The sequence below is a fragment of the Haemaphysalis longicornis genome, unplaced genomic scaffold (genome assembly GCF_048455015.1).
Source record: "Haemaphysalis longicornis isolate Haplotype H1 unplaced genomic scaffold, Haemaphysalis longicornis Haplotype H1 scaffold_1, whole genome shotgun sequence".
Taxonomy (NCBI): domain Eukaryota; kingdom Metazoa; phylum Arthropoda; class Arachnida; order Ixodida; family Ixodidae; genus Haemaphysalis; species Haemaphysalis longicornis.
In genome coordinates, this window is record NW_027526203.1 from 422,584,186 (window position 1) to 422,600,510 (window position 16,325).

At 42.8% G+C, this 16,325-nt stretch overlaps 1 protein-coding gene across 1 annotated transcript in view; it reads right to left on the reverse strand.

Annotated features, from left to right (window-relative positions):
* Positions 1 to 16,325, reverse strand: part of LOC144155651 (uncharacterized) — a 45,181-nt gene that overhangs the window by 21,387 nt on the left and 7,469 nt on the right. Inside the window, exons 4-9 of the mRNA XM_077687230.1 lie at positions 16,001 to 16,092; positions 8,675 to 10,612; positions 5,153 to 5,393; positions 4,167 to 4,368; positions 3,049 to 3,142; positions 665 to 974 (exon numbers count right to left, since the gene is read on the reverse strand). Of these exons, the coding sequence (XP_077543356.1) occupies positions 665 to 974; positions 3,049 to 3,142; positions 4,167 to 4,368; positions 5,153 to 5,393; positions 8,675 to 10,612; positions 16,001 to 16,092 (2,877 nt within the window). The remainder of the gene's footprint in view (positions 1 to 664; positions 975 to 3,048; positions 3,143 to 4,166; positions 4,369 to 5,152; positions 5,394 to 8,674; positions 10,613 to 16,000; positions 16,093 to 16,325) is intronic.

The window sequence follows — 16,325 nt, forward strand, 5'->3', positions numbered from 1 at the left end:
AAGAATAGTGCTCGCCTTCACTACTATAAATCACAACTCATTTAACTGCACATTAACTACATGCCAGAACATCACGCCAGAATCATTTAACTACATGCCAGAACATTTGAACAAAATTGAAACTGAAAGAAAGCTTACCCCTTCCAATGGTGAGAAGCTTGTCTTAAGATGTTTACTATCTCAAGTTTGTGTCCTTTTATTTAAAACATGTGCTCGGCAGAATTTCATTCCTACATTTATTTGATGTTCACATGTCCCCAGACTCCCCACCTTATTGCCTTATGAGGAAAAAGTCTAGACAAGCTCAGTCAATCCCATTCCATCATTCACAGACGTCACAAACCGCAGGGTGGTCAACGTAGAGGCCGGCAATACTACTTCCCATGCTTTTCACGTTTTCCACGTTAATGAACAACTGCTACTGCCACAGGGGGGCTTGTTTGCAGTTTCCTGCTCTGTCACCTACCAATACATATAGTTCAACTTGTTTTTACACTTCAGTGACCCTCCAAGGGTCAGACAGGTTGGCTTGCCTAAGCTCGGCCACTTGTAGCCACCCATACAGTTGGGTTCAACCAAGGAGGTTGGTTCGACAGCCCCTTAGGAGAACCGAACCGAAACTCCCGTTCATTAAACAGGGAGGCATCAGTGGCCCGAACCGAACCTGCCATGTGGTCATTGAGGAGTGCGTCCAAAGTGCTCGAGGCTTCAGAGGGTGCCCGCCTGCCCGCTGCGAGTGCCAGCTCCTCCATTCCTTCCTCAGTGCTGGCGATGCTGTCCGGAGGTTTCCAGCGCCTCTTCTGGAGGACCTCGTCGGCCTTCAGCTCTTCGGCAGGGCTCACCAGGTACAGGAACACAGGGCACGCGCTGTGGCTCACCCCGTACTGCTCCAGTGTGGCGCCATCATCCGTGGCCAGGTTCTTGCCCAGGATCCAACGTTGAACCCTCACGGGAAAGTTGTACTCGGCCTCAATCTGTGCAACAATTGAGGGATCAGCATAAAATGGGTGTCGCTCACAAGTTCAACATCACAATCGCACTCTTGGTGGTTACTTGGCGCAACAACCACATTCCATGCTAAATTAGGGAAAGAGGGAGGGAAGGAGGGCAGGAGGAAGTGCGCAAAACTCGTTGTTGAATTTGATTAAATAAAAGAAAACTTGTATCAGCACAACATACCATAAGGAAAGGGGAAAGTAAAAACCAAAATTGACAAAGTTTTTAAACACGGGCAGAAGTACTATGCTACCTCATAAAAGCTTTGTTGGTTTGTAGTTTGGGTTCTTGAACCCACCAGTGTCATCTTATACAACAGCGGTTATGCAACAGTGATATCTTTAACAAAAATTTCGGGTTATGCACCATGCACCATAACCCAAAACTGAGGAGACATGAAGTGGCCTAAATTAATTCTTTGCCTCTTCTAACAATAACATACAGCTCCTTGATTTCATGACCGAAATTTTTCACAAATTAGTCACGGGGCGAGTCATACTCATGGGCACTGAGGTTCGTTAATTCTGGGCCCAACCCAAACCTTGGATTGGGGAATGCAAGATTTTATGGAAGCTAGAAATCAGGACTTGACAAACAGCATGCTAAAGCTATTACTGAAAGTTTCATGGTCTACTTTTTGGAGGGACTTCATCAGTGCCTGTGACGAGGTAGACTAAGCTGAGCATGCTTCCTAATCAGTCCAAGCCTGCCAGAAACCCACTGTTTTGCATTTTGATAGTATCGGTAAACCTGCACACCAAAATATGGGAACAAGTTTTCCAATTTCTGCATATCTTCAGCTGTCACGATTTGCTTTTAAATTTTCACTTTTAAAATTTAATATTTTTTACTATCTGTGAAGGTGGTAAAAATAGCCCTTCATTACAAAGTTGCATCCGACTGAGAACACAGTTTTCTACCCGTACATTAGCCCACACTACATACAAGTTACAGCCACCCCCCATTGCATCTTTTAAAGACTGTATGCTGGTGACCCCACATACTATTCCAAACTGCTCTGGTCCACTCAAATGAGAGTGCAATGTCCTAATTTTGGCAGTAGAGTGCATGAATAGAGTTTAGTACTTAGCCTAATATAATCAAAGAGTCCTAGAAAATTTAGACACCAACAATAAAAAAGGTAGCCAAATGTCGGGCAAAAGCATTCAACGACAGCTACATGTAAGATCAATGTTTGAGAGCTTCAGGTGGTGTTTAATGTGGTATACATACAAAAAATCTTACTCCCTTTCAAATCGCTGATACTATTCAATATTGTACCATAAATTACCTACTATAAGGCCTCTCTACACAAGAAACCCTTTTATTCACCAGACAAAGGCCTCATTGATTTTGAGACCTAAGGTCGTGATTATAGGTCAAAAAATATTTACCTGTAACAGTGTAACTACCTTTGATTATGCATTTTTGCCTGTTTGCCTAGTTTAAACAGGGATATCAGCATTTTTTCATCAGTAATAACATCACAAAATGACACTGCACTATATTTATTCTGGGATAATGACTCCATCTTTCTCACAGTACATGCATACAGTAAACTCTCATTACAACAAAATCACTTCATTCGAATTCTCAGTTTATTATTCAAAGCTTTCCATCATCCCAGACTGCAACGCACACAGTGCAAAGCCTTGCTGGCTTTAATGAAACATCTTTTATAATGAAATATATATATCAAAGGCTCACTGTGTTCACCCACATGCACACACGCACACTCATAAATGTTGCCAACGATCTCATTTTATATAGCAATATATATACACATTTACAAAGCTTCCTCCTTGAATCTCAGTCTTCAACATGGCAGCTACTGCTCAACAAAATTTCATGTATGCAGTTTGTGTAACTGCTTGAATCTTTGGACTACATAAGCCCTAAACTACACATGTGTCAAAAAGCATATTGTTAATTACAAATAAAATTAATATGCTGGAAATCACTTATAACTCCCAATACCCTAACAAACATATGGTAAATATGGTAAATAAGTCCCATATGCAAATTGAACCAGTACAAGCAAATTGCACTAACCTTTCTTTTCAGATTGCTTAGAGTCATTTCAGGATGTACAGGCAATGAAATGGGACCAACATGAGACTTCTTGTCTTCCACGTACATTTTCACTCTGCAAAAGAACCAGAGGTAAACTGACTCAACTCCTTCATGTTCAGGTTATTGTGGCTTTGAACTTTCGACACTTTCCAATAAAAGAAAGAAACGTATCGGCCAAAAATTATTTTCAATATGTGCCGCATAAGCTGAATAATTTTAACATGAATAAACTTGCGAGCAGCTGCAATCAAATGCATACAATATATATATTTTTTAACATTTTGCAGTTCTTTCAACTGCTACTCCAGACAATATAAAGTTAAAACATTAATCAAACTAGATGAGTAAATAGACATGACACTACTAAAACCTGGAACATTTTAAAGAAAATTGAGAAAAATAGACCTAGAAATACCATTCTTATATTTCCTTTAACTTGGCTTATCTACTAGCATTGATACAAAAGTCCACACTTCTCATGGTAATTGTTCCAAATTAAATTAAAGTAGGAGTACAAAATAAAAAACAAAACACGGAAAATGAAAACTCGGGCTGATTAGGGTTGCCACCTTTTCCCGAAAAAAAAAAAAAAAAAACGGCCCTTCGGGGGAGGGGGGGGCGTGGTATTTAGAAGGCAGAATTTGTGGTGGAAAAAAAAAACAAAAAATCCATGTTTTATGACATGCAATGTCATATGCATTGTAGCAATTTCCTAGAGAGGAATTAGCATAACGTTTGTAATGAAAGTTACTGAAATTTTGGTTATTGCACTGAATGTGCTGCACTGAAAGGTAACCGCACATACTTCGTCCATTAAAAGCTCTTCTTTGCATCTCGCCCACGCTCGCCCGCATATTTCTCTGCTTGCGTGTCTTCGCACAGCTTGCCGACGCCTATTTATGGTCGTAGTTGCTGAATTAACGCTTATAAAATGCCAAAAAATAAATAATCGCGGCACGATGGCCAAAAAACTGGCCAATGATGGCCGGTTTTAAGTAAGGACTGGCAACTGGCCCGCTGTCTAAAAAACCGGTCAGGCCGGTCAAAAACCGGGCAGGTGGCAACCCTAGGGCTGATGGGCTCAAGTCCAAACTCACGTGAACTGCTTGGGATCGGCTACTTTCCGCACTCGTCGTAATGAGCACGACACCTTGTACATAGCCAGTTCCCTGGCCAAAATAGCAGCTCGATCATGCTCTCCTTTGCTAATTGCTTCTTCGAGCTGACGAAACAGTGCTGGCAGCTTTGCTTGCATCAGAGCAGTCGGAGAATTGGGGTGCATTGGTGGACGCTGCCTTCCTGCCAAATGAGAATGGTCGCACAACCTTACAGCGACTCTTTTAAGCACCTCTATAACACATAACAGCAGTATACTTTCAATGGCTTCAGTAACGCAAATTAGGCCATTAAACAGACCCCTTCTTCAATTGTTGGCAGAGTTCACACAAGTGTGTCGTTGGCCTTGTCAACACAGAGGCTTTGGCTAGTTGATGGTCCATTGCAAACCCAAAAACACATGCAAGTTGCAGAATAAACTAAAATTTCATGTTTCTAACCAATTTTTAGTACAGTGGAGTCTTTTCTTCGTGTGTTTCCCTCTACAGCCCTGCCAATCTGGTTTCTTGCATGCCTGCCCTTCTCCTTCGCGTGTTATTTTTTTCTCATGCTTTGCAACGCACTCATAGCAATTCTGCAGCTAAATATTCAATCCCACTCCTCCCAACTACCCCACTGCACAGTTAACTGCAGCAAGTTCTTCCCTCTTTCTGTACTAATGAAAAACTGCGCACTGAAAAAAGCTCAATTTAAAACCAACTAGACACCCGCAAAGAGGAAGATGCTTTTTCAGGGGTCTCATTAGACATTCAACTCCTGCAAACAACCGCAGCACGACTTAAAACGAGCACAGTCAAATGCCTCAGCAATGAATCAGGCAAAAGGCAGACTGCCCAAAGAGGCACCCACACACAATGCCTAGCAGGGCAGCCTCCGATCAGAAAACCCAAATGCGAGGTACACCAAAGAATCTGTCAGCGCACAGAATGCGAGACAAAATACGAGGGAAATGAAAGCGGAGGCTCACCTGGACTGGTGCGCGAACTTGACCGCGCAGAGGCCGCTGGTGAAGGCGAGGCCCTGCCTGCCATCATTTCGGGTGAGGATGCAGCCACCACGGCCGCGCACGAGGCGCCGTTCTCACCAGCCGAGTTTCCGTCTTTCCTCCCCCCAGGTGCGCTATTTTCGGCCTCTGGTGGCAGCACAGGGGCCCCGCTGCTTGGTCCCGCTTTGTTGGCCGTCACTTTCAGGGCTTCCAGCTGACGCTTCTGCATCGCGGGACAACGGACTTCTAGTGGAGGACTTTTTTTTTCCCCCCTCATCTAGATGTCGGCATACAGTGAGCCCATTAGACAGTGCAACTAGATAAACTGTTTCATACCCTTGCCATCGCAGGCTAACAATACCACGTGCCAGACGTTTAAAATTAGCCTGGGCACCATGGTATGATGACACAATGTGCATGCCCCTTGAAGCAATTCTTTGCCTGAATTTAAATATGAATATTTAAACGAAGCAGTAATGCTCCAGCATGTCTTTTTTTTTAGAATAAAAGTCAAAGACTTCCTTACAGGATGGTTGTTACCACATTAAGCAGACTAAAATACTTGAGAGATATATATATATACACACACGAGTTTTTTTTTTTTTAATGAGCCAAATCTACCTAAAGTGAATTTGAGAAATAAGCGAAAGTTTGTCACCGGACATAAATACAATGCTGTCAAAGCTATTATCTGATATGTTTTACTTGCCAGCTAGGGAAAGTTTATGGCTGCGAGTATCTAAAAATTATGCAGTGAATTTTAGCAACATTAGGATGATAAGTTTGGATTTGGCTCGTATTGAATTGAAACACTTATGTTGATGCGGCATTCTTATGAAACTTTATTTAAATTGACTTTCAAGAATGGTGCATTGGAGTTTTGAAGGAAAAGGCATTAAACATGTGCAACAGGGCTTCTAGAGCAGTAGAACTATACATAAAGGGAATATGAGTCTTCTTGGCAGCCCTGGCAGCTCTTTTCGAATTCTTCCGTACCACAACTTTCTTGGGCACACCTGAAGGCACTTACAAACCAAGCTCTTCATTGCCTTTCCATAATTTCCAAAACGCTTAACAAGAAGGCTGCTCATATCTTCTTCTTCACCTTCATGAATGGATTCGCACCCACAGAGGGGGGGTGGGGGAGGCCTTCCAGAGCTTGTAAAAGCAGGGGCTATTTAGTTAGGTATGCACTAAAGTGGTAAATATGGGAGTAAAAAATAAATATAACCAGAGTTACTCCATAGGGACGGGGGAGACGAGATGAAATGATTGTTCCACATCTCTCAGTTTCATTTCATTCACTTGTTCTCCCGCTCACTTTGCCGTCCACGTTTGGGGACAGATCTTTCGCCGATCTCCTAATTGCCGTCTGGATTCATGATAAGCCAGCTCCGAAAGAAAAACTACTGAAAACATCCACGAAACAGTCCAAACAATCAAGCCAAAAGTAAACTCCCATTGGGCAGATGGATTTGGCTCATTTTGATCAGTGAAACAGCGAGACCCGACTCATTTTCGATATGAACTGCAATCTGCGTGTACATGTTTTCAGGGCGGTATTTCACCCAGTTTCTTGCCACCTCTTTTCTAGGGAAAGTTGCTGAGTTTTTTCTTGTCACTGCAGTTTTATCTGATCTAGTTTCGGTATGTGGATCTGGCTCATTTCGAAGCAAAACTTTGTATTTTGTATATTGTATTTTGTACTTCATATTCTGACATGCACACCACTCATGCTATAGTCCCAGGAAGGGCTGCAGCTTGTTAGACAAAAAAAAAAAAAAAAGAAAGCTATACTTCGTCGCAGGGCCGTAGCCAGAGGGGGGGTTTGGGGGTTCGAACCCCTCTCGAAATCTTTTCCAGGCAGCGCATAGGCAATACTTACTGTTTCTTTCGGCAAAACTACCACCTTCTCAAAACCCATAACCCCCTCCGAAAAAAATTTCTGGCTACGGCCCTGTTTCGTTGCATACATAGCGTGCAATGCAGTGGAAGCTACACAAGTAATCCGCAGCAAAAAATAAACACACTGTATCACTCCCCCTCACATCACGGCTCAGATGCACACGCCAGGGATCAGCACACCCAAAGGACCAAGGCTTAAAACGCAGCCTGGACTCTTTTTTCGGAAAACGTTTTTTTAATAAAATAATAAAGGTGTGGAAATAAAATAAGCACAGCCAAATCATGCTGTCTACACGACTGAAAGGAAAGGCAGGAGTGGAGAAACCATTTGCGTCATCTGCTCAAAGTTCAGACGTGTTCGTCTAGCAGCACTCTGCTTGGACACATGGTGCCATCACTGAGTTTCTCTTGCAACAAATACTGGAAGCGAAATACTATCAAATATTGCAGCAGTAAATGTACATAGACTTTGTCTGTTTAGATAACACTAGCAAAATCCTAATTATAGTAACTGAGTCCAAAGCATTCACAAGTTTATTTTTTTGAGCAGCCTTGCACCTTACTTTCCTTGCCACAGGAAGCGCCCAATTGCACTCTTTAGCCTGGGCAGCATTGCACGCTATGTATGAAACAGAGCGTAGCCCCCAAGATGGCTAGGCTCTCAAACAAAAACACTCGACTTCTGGACTTCTGAGTCACGGAATTTGCTAATTTTAGTGCAGACACCAGTTGTTTTTACTGCTAACAATTTATTTTATACCACAAAAAACCGTTGACAAAGGAAGTAATTCCCACATCTTAAGAATTCTGCTAAAGCCACACAATTCCTCACAGTGCTGTCACACTGCACAGAGCATTGCACAAAGCAAGCCTGACATGACTTGGAAGGGTGGAGCTCAGCCTGTGCTGTTATCCAACAAAAGCACAGCTAGCTCCACAAAATCCCTCCACTATTCCACTCGCAATAGGTTTCAGGACTTGTATTAAGTATCCCAGAGCAAATTTTCTACTCTAGTTTCTTAAACTCAGCCACAGACTGCAAAGAGGTCGAGGACAGAGCTTTGTAAAATCAAGGTGTTTTAATTCCTCCCTGCTGGTTGCCTTAAATTTGATAATTCTTTAATTGTGACGTCTGTCTGACCTTCTTTGAGCAGAAAGTTGAGAGAAAAACTAGCTGAGAAGAAACCAAAGCCAGCCTTTGATCACTTATAACACGATTCTCCTAAAGCAGTAAGAAAATTTCACCAAGAGCAAAATGAGTAAAGAATGCTCAGCCATATCAACAAGGCCATGTCCAGCCATGAACTGAACCTTGCTTTGACAAATAAAAAGCTCTAAAAACACCACCATTTTAATTAACTTGAACCTGTTTTCACGGAAATGTTTATAAACCTAAGTTTTAGAGAGATTTCCTCATTCAAACAGACCTACCCACTTCTCCTTCCATTGCTTTTTTAGCAGTCTTGCACCTAATTATCGATTACCTTAACATAAGCACAGAGTGGTTTTTAAACAAAATTAATCAAACATTTTGTGTAAAGATACACATGCTATCTTTACATAGCTTTCTACAAATGCTGCATTTTTTTATGCACATACCCATGGTGGATTTTCAGGAGATGAGTCACTTGTTTGAGGACGAAGCTTGCAAAGGACACTGCCAAAGTCGGGCGAATGGCTGACGGGCTTGAGGTTCATGCGACAAGATGCCAGCGGTGTGTCCAAAGATGAAGGGGGCTGCGGCTTCTTCCCAAACTGAGCTTCAGATGAACTAGACGGACTTGGGTCATTACTGTTCCCCACTTTGTGGTCAACTTCACCACTGTTTTGATGTCTGGCAGGAGATGTAGAAGCAGGCTTGAGAACCCCAAAAATATTCTCTTTCTTGACCTCCATGGGCGTATAAGTCCACTTTGTAGAAACAACTTTGCTGGCATCTGCTGGGTGCTTTTGAAAAAGGGACTTCAACGATTTCGCCTGCTTTCTCTGCTGCTTCGGCGATTCAGGCTGACTGTCCTCTTGTACTTCCTCAGAGTTCAACTCAAGCTTGCTGAAAGCATCCAAGAGCTCAAAGACGTTTGAGTTACGCTTTAGAACAGACTCCAAGTTGTTCGGTTCTCCAATTATTGTTGTAGTGGCATACGGTTCTTCTTCTTCCAAAATCGGCGGGCACTGCCTAGTAGGCGGCAAAGTGGATGACCTCACTTCTCTGTCAGTGACTGGGTGCTTGAGAGCATCCCGTTTCTCTCCGCCCGAGATGCCGGTCCTTCCAAGTTCTGGCTTCCCTGTTCCATCAGGTGTCTTGGCAACTTGCCTGATGCTGGTTCCTATACCTTCACTAGATCCATCACACCCGATGACCACAGCATTTTCATTGACAGCAGCAGGTTTCGAAACTGGAATTGTTTTGACAGGGAGGTCAGGCTTGATTACCATGTTAACCAAATTTATACCAAATTCTTGCTTTTCTTGAGCTTGTTGACTTTTCAAGGAATAGGAGCGAACAAGAGAGCTGCTGGACATTTCAAGGGCACTGCTGACAGAGAGTGTATGCCCTTTTAAGGCAGCTGTGCCCTTGCTATGTTCTACGCCTTCGTTGGCATACACACCCATCTGCTTTGCAGTCGGCAGAGTTGCACCCCTGGTGACCGAGCGCCAAGCATCGCGCGCAGGCGGCTGGGGTGCTGGCTTCTTGTGAGACTTCCGTCGCGTCAGGCTGAGGCTCTCAGTGCTGTGCGCTGAGGAGCTGCCAGGCCCGGCCGCAGGTGGCACTGGTCGAGGCCTGGGCAGGGACCCTGTGGGGGTCGTTGTGCCATCGGGCGGCTGTGGTGCCAGGCGCTTCTTTTTCGAAGAAGTCTTGGGTGGAAGCTTGGGCGGGCCTTTCTGCTCTGTCGCGTGCCTAGTGACCGGCTCCTTAGAAGGCGGGTCTCTCTTTGGCAAGTCCTGCTCTTGCAGAGAATACCTCCACATAGCTTTTGGCCCGCCAGATACGCGCACCTTGGCCGAGTCAAGCTCCTGTGAACCACGCTCACTGCCACGTTCCTTTTCGCAAACGAGCTGTCGGGCTTGAGTGGCAGCTGCATTTTCGCCAGAATAGCAGTAGTTGCTGTGGTTGGGTCCAGTTGCAATCACCAGGCGGTGGCTTTTCTTCTTTTTCTTCCTGCGCTTTTTTCGCCGGTGGGAGCCCAATGTGAAGCAGGACATGAGGGAACGCAGAGTGCCAAAGTTCACCTCGCTGTCCGAGCTCGAGGTCAGTTCACGGGCCACCAGCATCTTGGGCAGCAGCACGGGCGGACAGCTGACCACAGAGTGGGTGCTGCTGCTTTTCCAGGACTTGACATGCACGTTGCAGGGGTCTCCTCGACCGCCCAGCCAGTTGTCGTAGTCACACAAGCTGGGTCCCCCCTGTAGCCGCGTGGACTGAGACCGGTGCAACTTGCTGGAACTGCACACACTGTGCGGCTGGCCGTCTCTGCTGGAGCTAATAAGGTGCACTTCAGTTACGCGTCCACCGCCGCCAGGATTTGCAGAGCCAGGCTGTTTGGGAGAGAAGTGCACCACTGTTGACTGCTCGTGCATGTGCTCCACCCAAACGCTTAAAGTGATAGTTGTTGCGTGTCCTAAGTGTCACTCAAAACACATATCACAGGCCGCTAGTTGAAGGTGCCCATACCCTAACAGAGTTCACTGCCTTTTTTCTCTCCATACGATGAATGTAAAACCATTCCTCCACATCCCCAAAGCTACCTCTGACACATCAGATGACAAACAAGCCATTCCGTAGACATAAATTAACTCTTACTCTGCATGTGGCAAATGACAAATTTCGCACAATCAATTCTGGAAATATTACATCCCAAACAAAAGTGCACAACTTTGGGAAGCCTTCTTTGCATTTCTTATATACCTTTTGCATAGCAATTCTTTTCACCACTAATGCAAATTTTATATTTATCATGTTTCAGCTAATGTCTTTTTTTCCTGCTGTTTGTGCTAAATTACATTTTTATATCTGCTATGGTGATTCATGGGCTGACTGTTAGTTATTCACTTATTCAGTATTTCACTGCTGCACTTTTCTTCATATAAAATCGGGTGTGTAAAAAGATGTCCCAGAAGCTGGGGGACATCATTCTTAATAAGTTTCAAAAGACTGATTTTACTTATAGCAGGGCAAAAAAAAGCATAAGACATTCTACTACCCATGTAAATGGCATGTTTTCATGTGGGTGACCAGTTCGTCACTGAAGGTACCAGCTATAGCTGGCAAAGCCCGTTACACATTGTTTACCCAATTTTAAGTAAAGCCACAGTTCGAAATTTATTAGGGCTCTCAAAACTTCCTTTTCAACTGACATAGCCTATTTTTTGTTTGTATAAGAAGATTTGTGTGTTGCACAGTGAAGCATGACCATCTACGGAGGGAGTAAGGTTACAGCCCCACTTAATGCTCCTCGCCACCACTGCCGCTTCTTTCCCAAGTCGTGTATGCTCCTCACCACGCACAGCGTCTCTCTCCCCAATGAAATTTGTGCAATGCCGCGAGCTCTTCAGTGGCAACCTGTGCGATGCACTAGAGACGTACGTCATTGCCTCCACCCACCAATCGTGTGTGTCCTTAGTCTGTGACGAAGAGGTCGTGCCACTGTCTTTCTAATTTAACATAGCAAATCTCCCATATAGCTACAACCCGACATAGCAAATTCCACCAGAGCACCCGCTTCGCTGGACTTCCCTTTTTATAGGAGGAAAGGGCTCTGAATTTTTTTTGTAAATTTTACTGATGGCTACTGAGGGTATTTCAGCCAACTTTAAACAGAGTTTAAAAATATGCCGATGCACTCTAAGACGACGCGACCAAATGCACGTTGCTCACTTTTGTATGTACTGTGTCATGCTATTATTTGTATTTTGCTTAATTAGAGAATTAGTCAATTTTTAGTAGCCAACTTCTAAAGCAACAAAGCTAAAAAAAAATCCAAATTAGAAAGTTGCAGAGCGGTTTGCAAAAACATCCGAATAAACAGTTTCTGTCTTTCTATCTATTACGTATTAGTGTTTTTCAGCTTACTGATGATGCCCATGAAATACAAAAAAACACCACATGACATGCCCACTTGCGCGTCATGATTGCAGTGCTCCCAAACGTTCCGCACACGAACAGCCATAGGCGCGCTTCCGCTTGAAAGGCGACAGGGCAGTGAAGTAGGCGTTGGCTGTGCCATACACGCCAGCAATGTGCTCCTCTTGCGACAGATCGTCATAGCAATGAGCAGACGCAGCAGTTATTGTTGTGCTGCCGGATGCAACAGGTCCACCATCTGCCCTGTCGCTTTTTAAGCGACTATGCACCTCTAATTGTTTGTACGCGGAATGCTTGGGAGCACTGCAATCCCGATGTGCAAGCGGGTATGCCACGTGGTGCATTTTTTTATTTCACGGGCATCATCAATAAGCTGAAAAACACTAATACTTGCGGATAGAAAGACAGAAACCATTTATTTGGATGTTTTGCAAACCGCTCTGGAACTTTCCAATTGAAATTTTTTCCTAGCTTTGTTTCTTCAGAAGTTGACTAATTAATCTTGAATAATTACCTAATTAAGCAAAATACAAAAATAGCATGACACACTACACACAAAAGTGAGCAACATGCATGTGGCCGCATCGTCTCAGAGTGCATTGGCATATTTTTAAACGCTGGCTAAAGTTAGCCGAAATACCCTGTATAAAAAGTGCAACACAATACACTTCTGTGAATGCAATGACACAAGAAAACCCTTATTTAGCTTTGTAACCTTGATTAGGTTTGCAATTGTAGGATTAATTTGTTATTATTGTTGCTTCTGTAACTAAAAAAAGGATCAAGAATACCTAGAACTCGATTTCTGTTTCGGCTTTCTCTTGCTCAACTGTACTTGTGTGCCGACTTTAGTCAGATGTGGCGCATAAATGAAAATTTGTTTTAATTGCCCTCATTACACCTACCTAATGCAAATTACATCTGAGCAAATAGTTTTGCTTCAACTACATGCAGTAAGTAAGCTCAATTCATTCATACGATCTCATTTCACATGCATGCATTATACCAAATCCACCCCCTCTCCACACACACGCACACACAAAAATAAAGAGATAAACTCTGCAGGGACTGCTGTCCAATATCACAAAATTCAAATTCTCTAATAATTACCTTGAAGTTAGTCACCAACCATTCAGCCAGCAGCAGTTAACAAAGGGAAGGGGAAGATCCTGGAAGCCGAGCATCAGCAAATGTAACAGTACTGAAGTTAAACACTCAAGATGAAACATGCACATGCCACCAATTTTTTTTTTATAGCCGCACTCTACAACACAATGAACCTATGCAAATGTCAATTGATGCTCCAGAGCAGAGCAGTATGAACTATGCAACTGATACCATTCGTAATGAGAGAGTTCGTTCACAATATGGTCCATATGGCTTACATGGCTTATAAAACTGGCAGTTGAACCTGTTGTAATGAACTGGAAGACATTTGACAATCAGTTTGATATAACCAGTAGTTTAATATACTGAACCTGCATATAAAGAATTTTTCTTACAAATTTGCTACATGTAGGACAATTCTATACCAAGCTGAACAGGATACAGGTTGTGCTTGAGACACTGCAGATACCTCAGCTTTTGAAGTGCGCACGCATAATCTACTACAACTTCAGTTAGCACCAGCGATGCATGGAAACACAAAGCCGCAGTATGAAACATTTAGCATCTTCGCATTATATTGTCAAACTATCACAAAAACCTATTTGGTTATATAAAAAAAAGCACATCTTTGTGGCTGCTAACAACAACGACGACACTCGTGTAAGCCTACCATAAACATGCCTAAAGCAAAACAGTAGTTAGTGTTCTTTGTATATATGCGATCATGCTGACAGCAGGCAAAAAAGGGATGCACAAAGTCTGTATTGGACCATGCTAAACCTAAAAACTGTCCTCCTTTTGCTCCTCTCCTAACCATAAGAAAGACAGCATGTAGATAGCACTGTAGACTTATTTTGCCAAAGGTGTATTGCAAAAAAAGCCTGGCGCGAAAACTGAAGAAAGCTGGAGTGATTTGGCCAGTATTCTAGGAGCCAAAAAGTTTGGATATATCCAATGAGTGGTTCATATTGTGAATAATATATCTTTAATGCGTTTTAGCAACGAATTTCTCATGCTTTCTATATGGCATAATTTACTGTTACAGTTGGTCCGACTGCATTATTGAAATCCAACTACTAATGTAGACATATATCAACCTCAATAAAAGCAAATTTGGCAAAATGTTTTGACTGGTAGCATTAATGCCACAAAAATTAAAAAAAAAACTTTACTCTTATATTTTAGAAGAAATAAAAATGGTAATAATGACTTATGTTTCTGCAATTTAAAATTTTATGAAAAAACCATGAGCTCTTTCAAGCACTGCAAAAAAGGTGTACTATCACAATAAACATTTTTAAACATTTAAAAAGGCCATAGGAGCCATTTTTTAGGTACAAACCATGATGTGTTCATTTAAAAAACATGTATGTCAAATAAGGCATTTTATTCTTGCCATAAAAATCCTTGCTTTTTATATGGGCATTTGGCCTGCCCATACTAAATTTGCCTGCCCATACCAATCAGGACAAGGTGAGAATAGAATAAACACTCTTTTTATCCTTTTTATCTATGTGAGTTACTACCTAGATAAAACATAGTGAACGATTGCCATCAATATGCATTGCTTTTGGTATTAGCTCATAAAAGCAGGAATATTTTGAAATCTTATACAGTGAAAGCTCGTTAATTTGAGCTTCAATCATTCGAATTTATAGATCGTTCAAACTGTACGATTTCGTCTGGCTAAGTCTCCATAGAGGCTTATGTATACAGAAGCCCGCTAATTTGAACCAGAGTTGGTTATGCCACGGATAATTTGAACTACATGCCACCGTGGCGTCACCTTGGTGGCTGGCACGTGACCAGAGAAAAGCACCCTGTGCCTACAGACAAGGCTGCGTAGAACGGAGAAGGCAAAACAGGGTGAAACCAATCTAAAGCGTTTTGGAAGGCGCATTCTTCGCGAACTCGGTCAATGAGGATGGGAGCACAGTGGTGTGTGTGGTGTGCGGACAGATGAGGGCATCATATCACAGGTCAGAAGCGCAGAATGTGTTGCTAACAATGACGACAAGGCGGACGAGCGAGAACGAAGCATAGTGCGGCTGTCCGCTTACAAATCATGGCCGGATGAAATTCCGCCCGTCTCTTCAGTTTTCAAGAAGGCGAAGATGAGGCTCTACACTACATTCGTTTGTTAGAGCAAATAGTGCTCACTGTCACCTTTAGGGATAAAAGGCAGGCAACCATCACGGGCTCTTTCAAGTATCAAAGTGTTGACGACAGCATCCCAATTGCAGTGTATAGTGGTTATTCTTCACTTTCGGCAGTTCAAACTTTCATTAATTCTAACTGAGATGGTATCCCCTTGGGATTCGAATCAACAAACATTTACTGTACGTGACGGGTTTTTCAAACAACTCAAGCTCAATACAAATGGTGGCATATATAGATGCAAACATTTGTGTTTGTGGTAGTATATATGTGTCACATTGCTTCTTTCAAGCTGGAAATCGTTGCTGTTGGATAGATAGTATTCTTAAATGGCCAGCGATTTAGGCCTACAGTGAGTAGCCTAAAATTGAATTTTATATCAACTTAGGTACCATTAAACAGAATTGGTGAAAGCAGGAAAGAAAACAAATTGTCTCTTGCATGTCATCACAACTTGGAAGCATGGTCAACAGTCTAAAATTTGCCCCACACACCACAAACATGCACGGACAACAGTTGCTATGCAGGCGAGTAGTTAGAGCAGTGGCCACAACACGGGCACAAAAGATGCAACTTACAAATGGGCACTTTGCTGCACTGTAGCGATGCGGGAAAGTGTACATCTTAGCTTGATGGCCAGGTGTGGCCATGGCATCTGTGGCCATGGCATCTGAAACAAAGCAGACAACAGCAGATGAAAGAATACAAGGTTGGCTTTTTTTCTTTCTTTTTTTTTTTGTACAGCTAGTTTGCTTTCAAGCAGCCCTTGGCAATCATGCAAATACTCATGAAAGCAAGTACTATAATTTTTCACAACAAAAATAACCACAGAATTATAACAGCCCGCTGTATCATGCTTGTATAAATGCAATGTATTTTGGGCCCAAAAAATATTGCCAAGGT